This window comes from Xenia sp. Carnegie-2017, unplaced genomic scaffold (genome assembly GCF_021976095.1).
Source record: "Xenia sp. Carnegie-2017 unplaced genomic scaffold, XeniaSp_v1 HiC_scaffold_23, whole genome shotgun sequence".
NCBI lineage: Eukaryota > Metazoa > Cnidaria > Anthozoa > Malacalcyonacea > Xeniidae > Xenia > Xenia sp. Carnegie-2017.
Window position 1 is genome coordinate 4,693,004 of NW_025813486.1, and position 22,127 is coordinate 4,715,130.

The following is a 22,127-nucleotide window of genomic DNA, read 5'->3' on the forward strand; positions in this document are numbered from 1 at the left end:
CTTTGCTGAGTTTAGAATGGTCAGGAAATATGCCTAGATGAAACCAAACAGGAGATACATGGATGCACTATATGGTAAAGAAAATCTTTTCTTCAATGTCAGTCTGGGAAAAAAGACAAAAGAAAAATTATATGGAATTAAATCATAGCATAAATATAAAAATGGAAAATAGCAAGCCACATGAACTTATCTTATAAGGTCTTCACACTTGAGTGCACTGCATCTGCAAAGGGCATGTTGAGCATTAAACTACAATAAAAAAAATTATTCATGAAAATTAATTAGTTGCACAATTGAGTGAGATAGTCATCTTCAATCTGACAAGTATACATACCATTCAATGTTATATTAATACTGTAATCATCAGGAAAGGTGTGTATATCAGTGCCCAGATAGGGAGGCTAGAGGGTACTATCACTTGCCTAAGGTGAACCCTCAGGCTGGTGGTGGGAAGGAGGTGCCTTACTTCTCCATTCCAGACAGGCTCCAAGCAATGTCTGACCACTGCCCTATCATCTACCAACTTCAATTTATTCTTTTTCAGTGGAGCATTGACCTCGAGGATGTCCTTTCATTGGAGCTTTGCATTTAGTACATTTGCGAGTACTTTTATTCCCAGCGCTATTTAATATTTGATCCGCATCATCTGTTAGGTCTTGTCACTGCTGTCTTTGCTGTTCCACTAAGGAAAAAATGCAGATCATTACATCCTAAAATAATTGTAAACAATACCATTATCCCATACTTACAGCACGGATAAAGTGCATGACTGACATGCTTGTTCCTCGCAACATATTTTTTTATTGCCTCAGCCTTGGATCGTTTGGTGGGAAACTGGCTGCACAAAGGTTCAGGTGCTTTTCCTCTATATCTTTCCATTATAGTTGAAAGTTCTTGTTTATTAGACATGAAAAGAACATTCTTTACTTGTTCAACATATTCTACAAATTGATATGAAAAATAATTTGTTACTGATGCTTCAATTCTCATATTCTACAGCGATGGCTTATGGGAAGTATGTCGAATAATCTACAAAACTTATATCGAATTTATATGACAAAAGAAAAATTAACATAAACAAGCGTAAACTTACTTGTCTGCGCTTTCGATCGGTTATTTCGTCCTGTAATGGTTCAGGAATCCCAGCCACGTCAATGGTTGGGATAGTATCTTTCTTCAATCTTCTTTTGAGCTTGACTTGCACGCTCAAATTAAGGTCAAAACAAGAATCTTCAAAATGCGCAGAACACAGACACGAGGTAGAGGAAGCCTCAAAACCCGGTCTATGTTTACGCACAAAATTTACCCGTTTTCTATGTCTTTGCGGCTCTGTTTCTTTTTTAGGAAACAGATGCATCGACATTCCTTCGGTTTTTGAATCATTGGCGCAACTAATTTGATTAGGTCCGCCAGCAACACAGCGTTTTCCTCCGCGTTTCTTATTAAGATTAATAGTAGAATACGCCATGTTGATATATGTGTTCAACTTTCTACGTCACAAGTCATTAGCATACCGATCAAAAAGTTCGCAAAAAAATGCTGAAAATCGTGACTTTGAACCTCCGTAAAATCACTTTCACCAATCCAATTTCAATTATAATTGCAGATTTAAAATCACAAGGTCTTTCAATTTAGCTAATAAAAAAGGGGGGCTAAAATTCGTGATATAACCACTTTAAGTCTGTGTCGTGTGTGTGGTGAGTAATAAAATTGGGGTAATGGCTAGGTGGGCTGGGTACGGAAGCCACACCATGAGTTGAGAAGAAACTATTTTTGAGCAAAAAAATGGCAGAACTTTTGAAGTGCGTTGGATGACGATCTCACATATTTTACAAAAATTCAAACTTTATTTTCTACTTTAAAAGTGTCGTCAAAGTGCTGTAAATGACAATGTACAGGCTAAGAAAATGAAAAATGTCCTAAAAGTGTACCCCCGGACAACCTTATGTCTTTTAGCAACCAAACAACTTCGAAATCGGTGACAACAGGTTTTGAAAGGATGTGTGTTAATTCGGCTAATAATCTAAAACACAAAATGTACATGCGACGGTTGACCATAAATTACTTCATTGAATTAATGGCTCTTGAATACATTAGAAATCGTGAGTAATATCCTATCTACGACAGTATTCAGTTTTTATGTGCTGTTATTTGTTGTTTGCTGTGGTCGTACTATACGTATCATGTGAAAGCGTTCCGTTTGCCGCCATAATTTTTGTCCTGAAGATAGCTAATATTTGGCAGATTTTTGAATGGGGTAAAATCAAAAGCAGATGCGTGGGGGACGGTGTGATATTTTAAAGTTTCATTTATATTTTATTAAGTTAAATCTATACACAATTTACTTGGACACTTACGATTGATCATTAATACCAAAAACACAAACAAAAACACATAGGCTGCATTTCTTCAAATATAAGTTTATTGAGAAGAAATAAAATACACGAAAAATTAGTTACAATGTTATCTTCAAAACGAATTTATAAGCCTATAAGAAAGCTCGGTTTGCAATTGAACTACACAAGCATTTGATACAACCACGTTACATCTTTATCGTTTTCAAGAAATCTCCAATTTTCCTTGAAAATCACAATTTCCGAAAGACATCACAGTTCTATATACACATAACAATGATTTGAAATCAAGATAAAAAATAAAATGCACAAAAAAATTAGTTACAATGTTATCTTTAAAACGAATTTATAAGCCTTAAAAAGAGGTCAACCTAAAGAAAGATATCGTTGGCCAGAAAAATCAATCACATTAATATATCGGTTTGCAATTGAACTACATAAGCATTTGATACAACCACGTTACATCTTTATCGTTTTCAAGAAATCTCCAATTTTCCTTGAAAATCACAATTTCCGAAAGACATCACAATCCTATATACACATAACAATGATTTGAAATCAAGATAAAAAATAATAATAAATTGTTTAACATAGGCATTGATAAAAAAGCCCTTACTACTTTTTATGAAAATATGTTAATTGTCCTGCAAATAGAAAAAACGTCAAAAAAGTGCCAATTGTTGGATAAAATGGATAAAGTGAACAAACGGTCGTTAATCTCCTTCAGTCATGAGCTGCTTGAACATCTGTCTAACAGAGAAGAATTGATTGGGGGTTTATAGAAAAAATTCACATTTTCGTATTCCAGGAAATGGGTTGAAACCATTGTATTGAAAAAACAAATGAGGAGTACAAATGTGTAAGGATATCAGGTCAAGGCAAAACACTATTAGATTACTATCTATTGTGGTAGCACTGTGCTATAACAACCGCAATCTTTTTCCAATACCTCAATTGGAGTATCTCATTCTTTTGAAGCAAGTTTTTCTTGAGAAAGTTTTTACTGTCAAGAAATAATTGAATTTGAAGAAAACATTTCTAAAACAAATAATAAACAAATGTGCTTTAAAAATGAAGACTTGTTTCGTCAATGATCAGCTTGATGAACAGTGTATCATCTTTAATATATTGACGATTTTTTAAACTTTCCAATGGCATGAAGAGTGAAGATCCAGAAGCAATATTCATATCAGACTTTGGTCTCTGAAACGAGGAACTTTGAGGATCTGAATGAAAAGCATCAATCATGTGACCTTCATTACCTTGATCCATTAACATCATTGTGATCTTTTTTTGAAATGGCCATGTTTGAAGTGCATCGTAATCACCTAGGAATAATAATATAGATGACCGCTGTTGTTTTTCAACTCTTTTTATACATTGCCATAATTTCAAAAACTAATCGAGAAATTTCACGAGTATTTTAGAAACCTTAAACTCACGTATAGTAAACAATTTAACTGTAATGATTTACAGTGTCAGATCACCGAACTCGAGAATAAAAATTCAAGAAATTCCTGGGTGAATATCCATGTTAAAACCAAGTAATGATTTGCCTTTGTCAAATAAAGAAAGTGCATGGTAAAATGATAATTAAATGTTTTAATTACGATGCATTTTATGTATCAATTTTCAAAGCGGTAAAACTTTAAATATTAATGTACCTTTCATGACAATAAAGAACAAGGATAAATGAGTTCCCTTTCCAAAACCATCACCATTCATATAGATCTTACCACACATCTTATAACCATATTGAGAACTGTAGAACGGTGGACTGTACAAAGCCGTTTTGATACCATTAATGGCGTCCTGTCTCTTTCTATTGAAGTTGTCTATTTTCCAAAGTAACGTACCGTTGAAACTGTGTATTACCTGATTTGATACAGAAGCATGCGCAGCAATTTGCTGCTCGAGGTACGCTATCTTCATCACGTTTCGTGCTAATAATTCATCAGCCTGATTCAAACGCTCAGAAAGTCGAAGTATAGTAGAGGAATTATCTCTTACTTGTCGCTCCATGGTCGTGATTCCTTCGTTCATTGAGGAAACATCTACAGACAATTGGACGTGGTTACTATCGTTGCCAACACGACCTGTAAGCTTACTTACTAGCAGGGAAATCTTCTCTGAAAGATTGGCAAGAACAGCACTGATTCGGTCAGCCATGTTTTTAACCGCAGCGGTAAACTCTGGACCTGGTATCAACCTTGTAAGAAATGCTCTAACATTACGTAACATGGCGCTCGAGTGAACAATTAGACAACCATTCATATGTTGCCGGACGTTATCTTGGTTTACAGTCTGTGAAAAAATAACAAAAAGACATTATTTAATATAATACTTTAAAAATATAACTAATATGACTAATCTTTCAAGACATTGAAATACATATATATAAGGAATATACAGGCAAAATTCGGTTTCTCAGCCGCTACATATCTTCCAATAGACATAAACCTTATATTCGTCAAACCTGCACCATCATCTAATAGCATAACATATTGCATAATTGAGTTAGCAAATTATAAATGTCACAGCTGCTTGTATATGACTAGTGATAAGCTGCCATGATACATTGAATTTCATACTGCTAAAGTTGGTGTCGGTTGATTGTATTTGATTTCAAAGGGGCTGTTGTAAGGCAAAAATTTGGAGTAATATAGTGGCGGTGACACATCCCTAAAGCCTGTACAACGACTTTTTTACTAAAATATTGTTTGCAATCACCATCGGTGCGCTAAAGAGTATATCCGCATCAAGGCTTTCAACAATTAGAGCGTCCAAATTTAAATGCAAGTATATACAATCATGGAATAAGGTGGTTTACATATATGTCCAAACGCTGAGATGGGTTACACAATGAACGTACGAAGAGTGATTTGGCTTATTTTTCTTTCATTCTCTTTTGCATTGCATGTCTTGACCATCATGATTAGTTTTTGCACCTTGTCTTATGCCATGACTGGTGACTGATCGTTACAAAAGTGGAATTGATTAAGAGTAGACTTTTTGATATGGTGAAACTATAGTACACGAAAAAAATGCTCAGGTTTTGTCTAGTAGTTTTGAAAAGTAATGATTGTCATCCAAGCCAAAGATTGTGTTACTTAATAGACAGTAACGGATGCAAAGTGTAAGTAAAGCAAGAGAATAATCCAATAGTTATTTAACATACGATTATTTTTTGTTGTGCACAAACTTACATCTAATGTTTTTGCTCTTTGTACCAATTATACTATTTTCTATTGATGAGAATGCATGCCTGTGCATGTGTATATTTCTTCTTTTTCATCGCAATCCTGATTGTGCAGTTCAACCTCAAATTTTATGATAATAATGTTACAAATAAGATGTTGTCTTCTAAAATTGTTAAGCATAAAAAAAAATTATTGACATAAAAATGTGTACAGTCCAAATATACTTACTTCATCATAGCTACATCCAATGGCTTGAAATTCATAATTAGTCGTCCCTTCATCACAAGTCGTACTTTCATGTTGTTCAATATCTTTCCTTGGTATCTTTTTCTTACAATACTTACAAACCACGGGAGAATTTTCACACATGTGGTCCTATATGTCAAAATAAGGTACAAGGCAACGAAAATTTAGTTGCTGGATTAAAATTATGGTAACGTTATTTCACTGATTCGAAAGATGGTGAAAGAGAGCAGCAGCAAAATTATGGCAGGGAAACAGAAAATTTGTGTATTGAGATATAATATGTGTTTGAGACAAATGTTCGATTGTTATAAGAAATATATTTTGCGATAAATATCGCTATATATTTCAGCTCAGGTTTTTCATCTTATCTCAAAGTATTAATCCCTTTGATCGCTAATATTCCACGTATCTTAAGCGTACCAAAAGCAACAGCAGTTGCACAGTGCACGCAGGTGATGAGCACATGCTTATAAACTTGAGAATGACCCTGCATAAAAGAAACTGTAAAGTTAGTTAAAGGTTTTGATAGAACTTCCTGAAGACAACTCACTTCCAATTCTTCGTAGGGGCCAAACCATTTGCACTCTTCAGAAGGACAATGCAACAAAAAGCTTTTCAATTCTCGTTTTCGGAAAGCATCTGGGTTAATCTATAAAAGATTTATACAATTTCAAAAGGTCATTAAACAAACAGTTCATCACTCTATGATTAATGTCTGAAGAATGTGTTTTTTTTGAAATGACATGATACTGTATTGATACTATCAACGATTCATAAAGCTGTATATTGAAGTTTCTTGTCTAAACTAAGGAATACTTCCACATACTCTGTTCTTGTTCAGTTTTTCTTGATCTTCAGGACATTTTGGATCAGGACTTCTACAGATTGAATGTATAGGAAAACTTTCAACAATGTATACAGTGATACAATGGGCACCGGTAAGAAAAACATGTCCAATCTGTGGTTTCAGCTTAGATAAACTACATTTAGATTTAAATATCTTCAAGCATTGGACAAATTTATAATATGTGTCACCACCGAATGATCCAACTTTTACATACATATTTATAATAATTGGAAAAACTAGACTATAGTGATATGACTGATATCACATTGCTATTTGTTGTCAACTAAAACTATAAGTAAATTAGCAGAAATAGAATTTCTTTTCTAATGATGAATCATGTCTCTTTCATGCAATGGCCTCCACGTTTCTATATCGGATATGCTATTTCACATTTGAAAGAGAGGAAAAAAAAATGCTCGGCATTCATATGTATTAGCAGCAAAGTGACAAAATATCTTTATGTCGTGAAGAAAAACATTAATAAAAGTAAGATCAAACTTTGTTGAACTTATCGCGTTTAGCTACTTACATATCTCGGGTTAATTATGTTCACTAGCAAATCAGTTCTTAAAAGCTTTTGTTTGTATTATGATACTGTTGACAAAAGAACCTAGAGCAAGTAATAAGTACTGCCCTTTTTCAACACGTGATTTTGTAAAGAAAAAGTTATTATAAAAGTACTTTAGGAGTAGTAATTCTATATGATTGGAGTGAATTTTTTTATTTGTAATTTAAAAAACATCTGGATGATGTCTATAATATTATGTCTTATAGAATGAATCAAATATTTCCTTACCGAAAAAGAATGTCGATACAAGATTGACAAAACAAATGTCCACACGAGGTTTGCATAGGATTGACAAGGAGAAGACAACAGTACGTACAAATGAGGTACGGCTGGATTTTTTTCCTGTCTACATCACGGATTTTGATCCCAGGCATCTTGAATGAGGGTATTTCTTTTCACGAATAGAATCTAAAATTTGATAAAAAAAAAACTATTCAAATAAAATCTAAAAATACACGACAATTTGACAAAAAGCACTGGAACAGAGGTAAGTAATCATTTTAGTGATTTTACACAAACGTTTCAGCAATTTCACTCAAACACATGCTCAAAAAACTCGCTGTGTATGTCTCTTTTTTGATCGGATAATTTTCAAACAATACGGTGGCAAAATATGCAAAAAGCTCATTTTGCAATAAAATCTATTATGCTTCATTCACTTGATCAACCATGCCGGATTTACAATGCTTCATTCTCTTGCTCCACTATGCCGGGTTTATATTGCTTCATTCTCTTGACCCACTATGCCGGATTAATAATACAATGCAACTGGAATTTGTACCAATCTTTCATAAACATCATTGCAGATGAAATTTTGGTAGCAGTAGTAGGATTCTGTAATATTTCTACATTTTTTAAGAAGAAGCATCATGATATAATCTCCAGTTTGTTTCAAAACAATGCAGGTCGACCTTGTACCATCTCAATTTTCTGCGATTATAAAGCCAAGAAGACAAACGTTATAGGATTACATATATTTCTCAGTTGTTCTGTCCCTTACTATACTTTATACATAAATGCGTTATCCATTGTAATATACATATCAGTCCGAGGGTCTCCATTTTAGTACTTTTTTGTCCTGGATTGAGGATCGGCACATTGGCCATGTTGATCGTTATGGTAATTTTACTCAAAAACAGTTGAGATTGCTTAATTCATTTAAATGAAGTGCATAAATAGAAACTCTTGTACCGGTTTGCAATTTACTTATTGTATATCATTAGATTTTCTACTCTTCATACTCAATTCATAACTATATCTGATGTGACTACAAATCTTACATAATTACACCTATGTATAGTATGGATGTATTCAGAAATTAACTTTTAACTAACTCGTATATTTACAATACGCGGAAGTGAGGCAAATATATAGGTTGTCAGCACTTTCGCTATGAAGGAATGATGGAAATTTTCAAATGAGTGAAATAGAAGAGTTGCTGTACACAAATAATACAAAGCATTTGAGAATATGCACACGAAAGTTCTCTAGCATGGAAAAGCAAGGATGTCCCAACACTAAGCACATGGGGTGTATACATGGGTGCGTGTAAAATATAGCAACTCAAAAAATTGGAAAAAATTGAAAAACGTAAACAAGAGTTGTTAGCAAAAAATACCAAACTTTTGACCTGCACGTGACCTGATACCTGACTACATGGGATTTTCCCTTTGAAATATGCAAACTACGTGTACATGTTTCATGCCAGCCTGTTAAAGGTTGTGGTTGTGTAACAATTTTTTAGTTTCTTTCAATAACATTTCATACTTCCCTGTTGATTATCAACCGATCGAAACTAATTTAAATCTTACATTTCATATTTTTGAAAACAAGCGAAATACTACATCCAAACTACGTACCGATTAACGCATTCGATCGATGTTGTAATGGAAGCAAGCAATATCAAAAAAAAGAAAGTATTAAAACCTGAAACATATATTTATGTGCGCTTGACCTTTAAAATTTCAACTTTTCGTTGGAATGCAACGTTTAGGTAAAGCTAAATTAATAATGTTTGATATTTCTGACTGGGGGGATTTATAGCTATAGGCTACAAAAATACTATACTACAAATCATACTTTATATTATTGTTAAAAACTCACCAAAAATTAACACGAACATGACTATTGAATAGCGACAATATATGGAGAAACAAAATTTCTGTGACGTAGTTTAGATGTAAACATACAACATGAATTGTGAGGGAATAACGCTCAACTAAAATCCCGTCGCTTACGCAAACGTTACATGACTATTATTAAAAAATTTTGAATACTTACGTAAATATTTAGGAGTACAAATAGTCGCTCTCGCATACAGTTTAAAGTTGCCGTGTTAAACTCGGCTCTTTAAAACGATCAAAAAATTGGGGGAAATCCCTAATGCTTAAGGGGAAGTCCCGAATAAAATGGCACGTGATCCAATTTCAAACAATATATATTGTTTCCTAAATATTGCATACCATAGAAGCCCATGCAAAAGTCATATAAACGTGAAATTAAACAAATTCTATTTCGTCACTGTTCTACGTCACTAGGAGGTCATGTGAGATAGAGCGCGCGATATCAAGATCAGTTCGAGCGTAGCTTTCACAGCGTTATCAGTTACAAAAATTTTTTTTCCACACTATATTACATAAAATCGTTTTATTAAAGTCTGTAAATACATCCTTTTTTTGCATGAGGAGGTATCACATGATCATCTTCAGTTTGAGTCAATACAAAATGATGTTCCAATCAACATCAGTATCCTATGAATTTTTCCCTTTAACTCTAATGGATCAACTTATCTTTGTCAAAAGCTCTTTTATTTTTAAACGTAAAAAAATGTTTTACTGAGTTTAACAAATTGCTATCAAAGTTTATTTCTAGTTCTTAATTTTCTAATCAAGTCTTACGCCGAGCAACAAATTAAGAGGTTTTTTCTCGGCATTAAGTATTAGAAGGATTTTTTTAAAAAGTCCACACTGTTCAAGTTTTTCTATTTCCCTTCCAATCACAGGACTCTCGCACTGCGATTAGCTAGTTTAGCGTACTTATGGGTCAGATTTATAATTGTGGTTATCATGAATCAATAAAATATAAAATTTTTCAAAATAACAATTGTGGAACTGGTGGATGGGTCTCTTTTACGCTACATTTAATTAGCAATTTCATTTTTATTTATTTAATTGTACTTACAGAACATTGAAACGGTAGGTCATCACAGACTCTTTATTTATGTATGGAGTTTTTCAGATAAAACTTACAGTAATATATATTGCAAATAAATGGACATCATTTTATGATCTTGCTATATCAAAGCTGCATGTTAAATTACATTTACAATACAATATAACATAATATCAACACAATTGTATTATAAATTCACAAGGATATTCCATCATCGTGGATTTATGATACAATAAAAAAATACAATGAACATTTTTAAAAATTACCAAAGTATAAAACTGAATAGACAAAAATCATTTCCCCGAGTAAAAAATAATAATAAATTGGCAGGTAGTTACGAAAAATAGCAATAATTGCTTTGCATGATTTCATCAAAGTTCGGGAGCCGCATTTTGTGCTTCCATATCGTCTACCTCGTATTCCAAACGCTCGGTATTCCATTGTATAGCAGATGTATTAGCTCTCACTTCACGCTCTAAACTTTCAATTCTCCTTTCTAGGCCTGTAATTTTTCCAACTAAAATCACAAATTTGTCCCAAAGATTGGCACGAACAGCTGTGATTCGGTCGCCCAAGTTTTGAACAGCAGTAGTAAGCTCTGGACGCGGTACATAATTACTTAACTGTGTAACAAAGGCCATAACATATCGTAACAAGGCGCTCACGGGATTAATTTGACTCATATTTTGACGGGTCTCCTTTTGTTTTAAAGTCTGCGAAAAAAAGAAAAGATAATTGCAAAGCATTATTTTCCACAAAATAGCGTTACTTGCAACTATTTTCGGTTATCCTAATCTAAATATGATGAAGAACAAATTTTGTTTCCTCTAAGCACTGAAATCATTAAATTAATAAGAATGCACAAGCGTGCCCGTTTTCAAACAGAGAACCTATACAAATCAAAAAAATCCAAAAAACCAAAAAAAAAACATAATTTCATTTCTATACTCAAAATATTGGTATCGGTGGTGCTTATCTTTGTTTTGAAGTTCTATATTTTGGCAATAATAGGTAGTAAAAACCCATGGGGGATATGTAAAGAAATTACGCCCAGGTGGCTAAATACGGTGACTAAAACACCGTACTCAGAGCTTACATAATCTAAAATTGGTGACTTTCAAAAGAACAGATAAATCATTAAAAAAGCTTTTCCTTTTTTTTGGTAAAAAATTTGCTATGCATTAATTTTTTATGATCATTCTTGTCAGAGGGGTGCTAAAGCTCACTCCCCCCCATTTCAAAAAAATGCCATGAAGCACAAAATTAGTCATGTTACCTTACCAAAACGACTTATGTAATGTGTAAGTGTAAATAAGGCTATTTCAGTTGAAATTGGGATAATTGAATGTTTTATTTCATGTTTTTCCATTTCTTATGTCATGGTGGTTCATATTGACACAGCAAATTTCGTACGTCTGAGAAGTAAAAACCATAACAGCAAATAATCTATAAAATTATCCTAAGACCCATAAAATATCGCATTCTTTATAAGATTTTGATTACCGACAATGTTTGAAAACAGAAATAAGAACAGAAGTTAAGTCTAAATGTCCAAATGTGACGCAAGATTTAGAAGTAAAATGGCCTTCAATATGTTTTGTTTGTAGCATGAGAAATACAACATCTTTAGTAAAAGATTCGTTAGGTTGGTAGCAGTTCTCGCCTTAATTTGTCAAAACTCACTCTACCATCACACTTATGAAAGTATCCCAACTGCGTGCAATTAAAGTTAGGATAAACACACACGACTTACACGAGGCTAATTGAGAACAAAGCATTTACTTGTGTAACGGATAATTATTTTTACTTACTTTCTATTCCCCAAGCAAAAACATGTCATATGTTTAATATAACGGGGATAAATAAATGAAAGACAAGAAGTCTATCCTGACGATATGATCCACTGAAAATGTCCAACTTTTCAACTGTAAATTTTTTCAATTCTTAATTTTATAAAAATTAAGCGTAAGCAAATTTTGAAACACTTAAAGCCAGTCAGTGTTGCCAGATGAAATTTTAAAATTTCATGCTCGCCTGCGTCAAAAGTTCACAAAAATGGCAAAAGGTTCATTTTACATCTCATTTTTAAGATCGGAAGTTAACGGATTAACTCGGGAATTTTCGGAAAACCTCGGAAATTTTCGAAAACTCTCGGAAGTATTCGTTTTGAAAGAACTGTCGAGCTATGAAGATTTTCTTTCCATTGAACTATGATTTATCTATACATTCTTTATAAAAATGACGAAAATACAAAAATGCATAATATATAGAAAAGTTCACAAAAGTTCACAAACTTTTAATTATCATGAAATGTTTATGAACAGAGCAAAAAGCTCATAAATCTGTGATTTATCGCTCCAGTTGTTATACAGTTCACTGGCACAAACCAATAAACCAGGGACTGCGGAGTAACATATAAAGAGGCTAAGTCTTCAATTCTACTATAGTGTCTTAAAAAACACTTTTAAAGAACAATTTCAGCTCAGTCTAAATATCTTTATTGCAAAAAGTGGGGAACTTCAGCCCCTCCTGTTCTGGCGTCCCTGTGAACAACGCCACGACAAACGACACACAACGGCGAACTCTTCGGAAAAGATAATTTTTACAGCTGAAACTTAACTACATTGAGTTCGTTGTAACTTACAGCGTTCATGGAAGAAAAAACCTACTGAAAATCACACTGTTTGCTGAAAAGACAGTATAATCAGGAAATATGACGAAAAATACTTAGCCAAAAAATTTTCTTTCATTTTCTTTTCATTTTCTTGCATTTTTTTTCATTTTTTCATTTTTCCTCTCTTCATTTTTCTTTTCCCTTTTTTTTCATTTTCTCTTTTTATCTGAAACAGTGTTCGACAGTGTTCGTCATTCTTTGTCATTTAACTGGATTTAAAAATCTGTTGCTTCGTTCTTATTTTCAAGCAAACGCAAGGAAAAAAAAATGAAAGTCCAGTTTCAAACAAAGTGTGGAGTCAAACTTGCAATCATGCATTTTTAAAATTGAAAAGATTTTGTCATTTTGACTTTGATAGTGCTTGAAGTATAAATGGTTGTCATATCGATAGAAATGATTGAATATCTTTAAACACTTTAACATATATTAAAAAAATGACAGATCTATGATGTATGACAAAAATTAATAATACCAAAAAGTTGTGTTTGTCCTATATTTAAATTTTGTCAAATGAAAATTTATACCAACAAATCGTTTCAGTTTATTAGAAAATTTTTTATAGAACTTGATTGGATAACTTTACAAACAATACACTGGCAAGACATGCAAAAAGTTAATTTTTCTAATATAATTCACAATGCTTTTGCCGTCTTGTTCCGCCATGTTGATTTTTCAATTAATGCAAACCCCAACTGTGTTACACAGCTATAGTTTGAAGACCTACGCAAACATCAACAGCCGTAAAATTACTGATATAGAGAAGACATGTTGTTCATTTGTTAGATTGCCATAGATTGGTCAAAGAATGGCATATATTTTCGAAAAAGATCGGCCTTGGCGGTAGGTTATTTTATTTTAAAACTACACATCTTACGAACGCTTAGAATACAAAAATATAATAAAAATAAACGCTATTCATGAATTGTAAACATTTCGAGAGTTTCACATGACAACTGTAAGACATGATCATTTTAAATCTTTAACGCTCTGAATTTTCGCGTTTTTCATTCAAAAAATGCCATAAAAAAGATTTCTAAGAAATAAGCTCTTGCTCTGTCACAGTGTTATCCCGTAAAATATGTTTCACCTTGGAAGAAAGCGTCTACAATATATTATTGGCAAAAGAACCATGTCTTTTACCAGCAACCTACTCCTTCCTTTAGTAAGTTAGTATAATAATATAATAACATAAATAGTAATCGTTTGAATAGTTTGCGAAAATCAAACTCCATGGAGATTCGTACGATGATGTAGATAAACAATGTTCTTACCATCGAAGGTATCTAAAACTATACAATTTCTATGTGCGAAATATTCTTTATTTCTGTCTTATGACGTTTAAATTCTATCGAGCAGTAATGTTTGAAAACTACACAATCTAGAAACTTCGCATGAACAATGAAAATACCATTGAGTCGATTGTTTACTAATATGCATTTTATAAACTTGAGACTGTTTAGTGTAGGTTGTATTCAATATGTTTACAATACTTAATAATAACACTGCCAATATTTTTGCTCATCTTCAAATACATTTTCCCCAGAAGCAACAGATTTCATGGGGGTAACATAAACCACTGTTATATCACTTATAGCAAAGAATAGAGATCACAAACTCTCGTCAGAGCATTGAAATTTTTGTCTCCAAAACGCCATGTTGAGAGGTCTCGTTCAACGTGGCATCATATCGACATTTATAGAGAAATATCGGTTTTTCGTATTTATTGTTCCTACTATGGCGCTTTAACATTTAGAAATGCATAATGCCTTATGCGAGACATTTTCTTTACATTTTTTTGTGTTATATACTATTGATAACTTGGGTGTATAACTTTTTATGTACAATATCTGTATCAATTGCTTTAACATCGAATAACTGAATAAGGGTCCAAAACTTCTTGTTCTTGAACTACTTAGATGTTTGGTAAAAAATAATTAATGAAAAATACAATATAAGCCTTAAGAATTTTATTTTTACCACAATATAATAGTACTTCTAAGTGAAATTTCCCAGAGGCTTTCTCTCAATATGGCAGTGACACCGGAAGTCAAATGTATTTGATGGACAAAACACACGTGTCTCAAATAGATTGGATAACGCATCAAATTGTAAAAATTGAAACCGGAAGTAAATTTTAGCGAATCGAATTTGGGAAACCACCTTTCTATGGATTTGTATTACAGAATCGCAGTTTTTCAAATATTTTGCCTTTTACGCGTTTCTGATAGGATCAATTTTTTTATCGCAACTATAGAATGTGGAAAATATTTTGAACGAAAAGCTTGGGTTAATTCCACTTCACAACGCTGTGAAACTTGGTGTGAACAATTTTGATAATGCGGAAGTTTGTTCTAAGTTTAAGGCGGATGACTCTTAACAGAAAATCGATTCCAAATACAGAGTTAATGATCAGGTTTTACAACATTGTAAAATCGAAATATTTTTCCACATCCTTCAAAATTGTGCTATCATTTTATATTTTCATTGTAATTTTATTTCCATTTTAACTGTAATAAATTCGAAATATCACTATATCTTATTTTGTGCTTTCTTTAATCGTTAATTATGAGCTAAAGATGGAAATTATTTTGGGAATTTGTTTCGTGTTACGTATATAAATCTCAAAACGACAGTGAACGTTTTAAAACAGTTCATCTACACAACCAGTGATGTTATAATGCATAATTGTTGTTGCAAATTTATAAATATCCTTCCTTTTTGTGACATCTTTCTAAAGAAATACTAATGAAGTATTTTATATAATTAACACTTTACAACGAGTGAAGCTCTGTCCATTTGATGTAACTTATCAGCAAATATTCTTGATTATTCCATATCTCATTATGCAATGTGACGTCACTAGTTGTGCAAAACAGTCATTTCAAAACTTCGACATCTTAAGAAATACGAAGTCTACTGTCATGTTCTCTTCAATAAAAATGTTCTCTTCAATAGAAATGTCAATTTAAATAAGCAAAAGTTTCGTTTTACTAGAACTTTGAAATACAACTATGATCAACATGACATTGTCGTGAGTGTAGTGAGCCACAAATACAATTTCTTTTTATCTCTTTACGCAAATCTCAGTCTGTTAAACACTCTATAACCTAACTGATTTTAGTCGTATGTTTCCACTTGTTTGATATAATTTTATTTTACTCTGTTTTTCTAACATAATATTTTAATGATATACTAACCTTTGAGAAAGTCTTTATCTGTTGCCAAACATTTAAACTTTAGACTTTCGCTTCATTGGAATCTGAAAAATTAAAAACAGAAACTGAGCAATATTACCGTAGTCAGCTTGCTACTTCCGAATTAAGTGGCTTTATAGTGGCTACTATCAGGGGAGCGCTTAGTTTCGAGTTGTTGTCTTCAGCATCGGTTGACTCTAAATGCACTCTTTATAAAACGGTATTTTTTTTATTTGTTTGAACTTGTAAAGTTGCCATAGTTGACACAAATGCACAAATAAACAATTTCACCGTCAGCTACTTTGCATCGTAAAATATATTTCTTAGTTTAAATAGAAAGTTTGAAAGTAGTGTAAAGTACTCCTTCTTCCATCTAACAATAAGCGTTACTAGCTCAACTTCATGTTTCCATTATTGCGCCTGGTATTTTCAAAAATAAATCTCACCTAAAAAGTAGCACAAAAAATAAACCCTCACCCTCTGTAATAACTCTGATAGTTATAAGTCTACGTTTATTTAGCTATCTCTCAGCTTACACGTTCTTGCTCTACATGTGCTAACATAATAATGAAGTCATGCCTCAGTGCATGTTAATTATATATGACATAACGGAAGTTTATAGTTAATTATGTGCATATATTACATCCCTCTTTTCTTTAATTGAAAATAGTTTAAGTTTAAGTGTTCAGGTGCTATAGATAACACGTTTATATTTCAAGTCTTGTAAATTGGATTTGGGTTGATTCGTCTACCATTTTGACTTGTTTTCACTTGGTGATTTGTATCAGTTTGTGTAGGATTTGAGACGTTGTCTTTTTCTTTACTAGCTTCTTGTTGTTGTGGTGTTAGGACTTGGGCACCGTCAATATCCGTGGTGTTGTAATCAGATATTTCTTCATTTGTCTTTCTTAGATGTCTGCGATTCCGTCTGCATTCTGTCCCGTTTTCCCCTTTTACTATGTAGCTTCTGGGTGCTTCATGTTTTCGTGTTACCGTTCCGCGAGTCCATGGTGCTGCAGGATCTTTACGAAATCGAACAATATCTCCTTCTTCAAGTGGTGCCAAAGACTTGGCTGTGCGGTCATAGTGTTTTCTTTGCTGTTCTTGCTGTTGTTGACGTGCTGCTTTAAACGTAGTTCGGTTGATGAGCTTTGGATTAAGTTTTCTTTGAGAGGTGGGAATGGTTGATCGAAGTCGTCTGCTCATTAGTGCTTGCGCCGGAGTTACACCGTCAATAGGGGTATTACGATAATCTAACAACGCGAGGTATGGATCTTCGCCGTTAGCTTTGCATTTCTTTAGAATATTCTTCATTGTTTGGACTGTCTTCTCATGTAATCCACCAGACTGTGGATATCTCGGACTTATGGTGTTGTGGCAAAAATTATAGTCTTTTGCAAACTGTCTGTATTCTTCCGACGAGTATTGTGGGCCATTGTCGGACACTACAGTTTCTGGGATTCCATGACGACTGAATATGGACTTTGTCATGTTAATAACTGTTTGTGCTTTCGTGTCTCGAAGTTCAGCCACTTCGGGATACCGGCTATAATAATCAACAACTATTAGATGTGGTTTTCCATTACAATCAAAAAGGTCAGAGCCAATTTTTTGCCAGGGACGACTGGGAATATCGTGTGGATGGAGTGGCTCTCGTTGATTGGCATTTGCGTAGTACTGACATGTTGAGCAGTTTGACACTACTTCTTCTATTTGTGCGTTCATACCTGGCCAGAATATGCTCTCTCTAGCCAGTCTCTTGGTCTTCTCAGTACCTTGATGTGATTGATGCAGTTTCTGGAGTGTTTCAGCTTGCAATGTTGGTGGAATCAGGATGTTGTGGCTCTTGTAGATAAGACCATCTTCCGTTGTCAGTTCTTCACGGTCTGGATAATAAGGTTTTAACTCAGTTGGTATCAATATCTTATGAGGCGGCCATCCGTCTTGTATCTGTTGTACCAAGAGTTGCATAGTCTTGTCTTTGCGGATTTCATCTTTGATGGCTTGAAGTTTCCGGTCTGTGACGTAAGACTTTGATGACATCAGATGGATAAATCTTTCTGACGCGATGTCTTCTTCAAATTGTTCATGTATAATCTCGGGTGGAAATGCACGCGAGAGCGCATCAGCTATGTACATTTCGCTTCCTTTCTTGTACACCAGATTTATATCGTAGGATTGCAGCTGCATCAACATTTTCTGGAGTCGACTGGGTGCTTGAGATAGTGGTTTTTTGAGTATCATTTCCAGGGGTTTATGGTCGCTTTCAACGGTTATGGTTTTACCGTAGACATATTGATGGAAGCGTTTGCAGCCAAAGACGACAGCTAGCAGCTCAATCTGCGCGTAACGTCGTTGTGTGTCATTCATGGCTTTTGATGCGTACGCTACTGGACCCTGGTCTTGAATTAAAGCAGCTCCAAGGCCATTCTGTGAAGCGTCGACCTGGAGTATCACTGGTTTTGCTACATCGTAATAACGGAGAGTATTAGGATGAGTTAGTAAATGTTGTAGATCTTGAAATGCTTTCTCATGTGTTTCATGCCAGTGGAATTCAATGTTCTTCTTTATAAGTTCTCTCAGTGGAGCGGTGACGTCCGAAACATTTGGTGCAAACTTGGCGATGAAATTAACCATGCCCAACAACCGTTGGACGTCCTGCTTGTTTTCTGGTTTGGGGTAGTTCTTGATTGCTTCAACCTTGCTCTCATCAGGTTTGACACCATACGCTGTTAACGTTTCTCCAAGGTATGTTATCTCGGTTTGCCGAAACTGGCACTTATCCTTGCTTAGTGTCATATTGACGTCTGCTACACGATTGAGAACACGCTCCAGGTTGCGATCGTGTTCCTCCAGTGTCCGTCCCCAGATTAGTATATCGTCGATATCTGTTTCGCATCCCTTTAGATGCTGAAACTTCTCGTGTACTGTTTTATGGAACACCTCTTGTGCGAACACTACTCCAAAGGGTATTACAGTAAAACGATATCGACCAAATGGCGTATTAAACGTCGTCAGGTAAGAGCTCTCCTCGTCAAGAGGCATTTGCCAAAATCCCGAGTTTGCATTCAGTTTGCTGAAGAATTTGGCATTGGTCAAACGGCTGGTAATCTCTTGCTGGGTGGGAAGCTGGTAATGTTCTCTGAGGAAAGCTTTGTTGAGGTCACGTGGATCGATGCAAATGCGTAACTTTCCAGAGCGTTTTTCATTAACTACCATCGAGTTGACCCATGCTGTTGGCTCATTCACTTTCTTAATTATTCCTTTGGATTCCATATCCGTTAGCTCGTTGTGGACACGTTCTCTCAGTGCTGAAGGTATCTTACGAGGAGGATGAACGACAGGTGTTGCATTAGGCTTGATCTTGATATGATAAGGATCTGATATGCGTCCTAATCCGTCAAAGCATTTTGAGTATTTCTCAAATATTTGTTCTCTGGAAAGTCCTGTCAGTGAACTTATATGTGTAGTCCCGTCGTTCTGTTTACTGCGCAATTGATCTACATTGTGGAATGTTACGAGCTTCATACTTTTGCAGTTGGCGCATCCAAGCAATGATTTACCATTTTCAACCACTTGAAACTCGAGTACTTGCGTTGTTCCTTTGTATTGGCATTTTAAATAGCATTTCCCTATGACTGGAATATTGTGGCCTCCGAAAGCAGTCAATTTTGCTGTGCTGAGCTTCGGGTTTACTAAAACGTTGCCGCTTTGGAATAATAGTTTCATAATCTTTCTTACTCAGAACGTTTGTTTCTGCCCCAGAGTCAAGTTTCACTCGGATTGTCTTGTTGTTTATTTTTAGATATGCGTGTTCCTCATCACTGTCATTTGTGACAGCTTTCTTTACCATATCTATTCCGTGCGCTGAAGAGTCGCTTTCATAATCGACGTCGTGTATCGATTTCTTGTTGTTTTTTGTTTGTGATCGGCAGTACTTAGCGAAGTGTCCCAATTTCTGACAATTACATTTTTTTCCATATGCCGGACATGATTTCGGCTCGTGAATTCGACCGCAATTGCCGCATTTCTTTGGAGATCTTCCGTTTTCCGGTTTGTTGTTTTTGCTTTTTTGGTTGTGAAATTTCCCTTTATAACCATGTTTTAGCTGATCATTCCCCAATGTGTCGACATTGGCAGAATTCTGGTCGTTTAGAGATTTCATTTGCTCGCGAGATACTTCAGACGCTCGACATATATCTACAGCTTTCGGCAGTGTTAAATCCGACTCTCGAAGTAAGCGTTCTTTGATATTTTGGTTTCGTATTCCACATACTATTCTATCGCGAATAAGCCCGTCATGAAGTGCTTCAAACTCACATGTTGCGGCGAGAGTGCGTAGGACAGTCACATACTGGTCGATGCTTTCGTTGTCTTCTTGATTTCGTATGTTGAATTTATGTCTTTCATACGTTATGTTCTTTCTTGGGTTGCAGTAGGTTTTAAACGCGGATTTTAACTCATTCGTTGTTCTCAACCACGTTATTTCTCCCTCAGCATTGGTCTCTGTTTCTGGCGTTGCGAATGTTAAGGTTTTATATACTTCTCTGCCCCTTTCTCCTACACACAAAAGAAAGTAGGAACATCTTTCCTCTTCAGAGCGTCCTTTAAGTTCGGTCTTCTCGAACAGCGTCCAGTGCTCCTCAAACTTACGAAAGTTTTCGCTAACGTTCCCGTCTAATTTCAGAGGTTTGGGGGCTGCCCATTGAAGGTTACCTGATGCCATACTAATTGCTTTTTATGGTATCCCGCTTCTGACACCATGTAATAACTCTGATAGTTATAAGTCTACGTTTATTTAGCTATCTCTCAGCTTACACGTTCTTGCTCTACATGTGCTAACATAATAATGAAGTCATGCCTCAGTGAATGTTAATTATATATGACATAACGGAAATTTATAGTTAATTATGTGCATATATTACACCCTCTATCCTCCCCTTTCAGTAAAATGAAAAAATCACGGGTCAATCCCGCGATGAAATCAACAAATGCTAATTAAGATTTATTTTTTGTTACAAGCTTTACTCGTTTAAAATTTACGACTAAATGATAACTTGATTAATGTTGAAATTTCCGATAAAATTAACGTCATGTTTAAACTAATACCACAGAACAACGACTATACAGAATGGTTACTTAGGTGTACAAAGTGTCCTCATGTCGTCCATTATTCCAGCAATATGATTAGGATTTCTCACTTGTTTCTAACCGTTAAAATTACATGACGTCAATACTTAATAATTTAAATATATTTTGACTTAAGAAATGACTTTGGATCATTTTAAAGGTTTGGAAAAAGTCAAAAACCTTAATCATCTGGCTGGAATAATGGCGGCACGACATGCGCGAGGACGAAAACATCAAAGGTTCCGACACGAGGGACTCTTCTGTATATTCTTATTCTGTGCTATCATGTCTAAATTATTATGAAGCATGTGTTGCGTAATTTATTTTGCGCCAGCAATTTTGCGTGAAAATTTGTTATAGAATAGCTTCTTTTTGGACATTCTCCGTTCCATTAATTCCATAGTTTAAAGGTAGTAAAAAAACCCGGGGGGCTAAGTAGAGAAAATACACCCAGGTGGCTAAAATCTTTATGATGTTGTTCTGATCGTGAAAACACCGTACTCAGAGTTTACATAATCCAAAATTGGCGACTTGCAAAACAACAGATAAAAACATTGAAAAAGCTTTTCCTATTTTTTTTGGTAATAAATTTGCTATGCATTAAATTTTTTATGATCAATCTTGTCAGAGGGGTGCTAAAGCTCACCCCCAGGTCAGTTGACATCCCTACACTCATTTGGTTCACCCCTGATTTCATGTTCAACTGTGCTAAATATTGTTTAACATATAATGCTCATATTTTG

The 22,127-nt window shown here is 34.5% G+C and overlaps 2 protein-coding genes across 2 annotated transcripts; both read right to left on the bottom strand.

Annotated features, from left to right (window-relative positions):
• Nucleotides 1-2,404: 2,404 nt before the first annotated feature.
• Nucleotides 2,405-7,589, bottom strand: LOC124448252 (TNF receptor-associated factor 3-like). Its single transcript, XM_046999248.1, has 7 exons — nt 7,444-7,589; nt 6,627-6,678; nt 6,351-6,449; nt 5,783-5,929; nt 4,019-4,658; nt 3,617-3,682; nt 2,405-2,885 (listed from the first exon to the last, which is right to left on the bottom strand). The coding sequence occupies exons 1-7, from the start codon at nt 7,587-7,589 to the stop codon at nt 2,878-2,880; spliced, it is 1,158 nt and encodes a 385-aa protein (XP_046855204.1). The 3' UTR covers nt 2,405-2,877.
• Nucleotides 7,590-16,968: 9,379 nt separating this feature from the next.
• Nucleotides 16,969-19,782, bottom strand: LOC124448253 (uncharacterized protein K02A2.6-like). Its single transcript, XM_046999249.1, has one exon. The coding sequence runs from the start codon at nt 19,780-19,782 to the stop codon at nt 16,969-16,971; it is 2,814 nt and encodes a 937-aa protein (XP_046855205.1).
• Between the last annotated feature and the right edge of the window lie 2,345 nt (nt 19,783-22,127).

Excerpts from the sequence above, each read along its gene's own strand:
- LOC124448252 (XM_046999248.1), bottom strand. The coding sequence starts at position 7,589 with ATGCCTGGGATCAAAATCCGTGATGTAGACAGGAAAAAAATCCAGCCG. Across the intron at positions 5,930-6,350 it reads GCCCCTACGAAGAATTGGAA|GACCACATGTGTGAAAATTC; the intron begins GTGAGTTGTCTT and ends TTTGACATATAG. Across the intron at positions 4,659-5,782 it reads TTGGATGTAGCTATGATGAA|ACTGTAAACCAAGATAACGT; the intron begins GTAAGTATATTT and ends ATTTTTTCACAG.
- LOC124448253 (XM_046999249.1), bottom strand. The coding sequence starts at position 19,782 with ATGAAGCTCGTAACATTCCACAATGTAGATCAATTGCGCAGTAAACAG.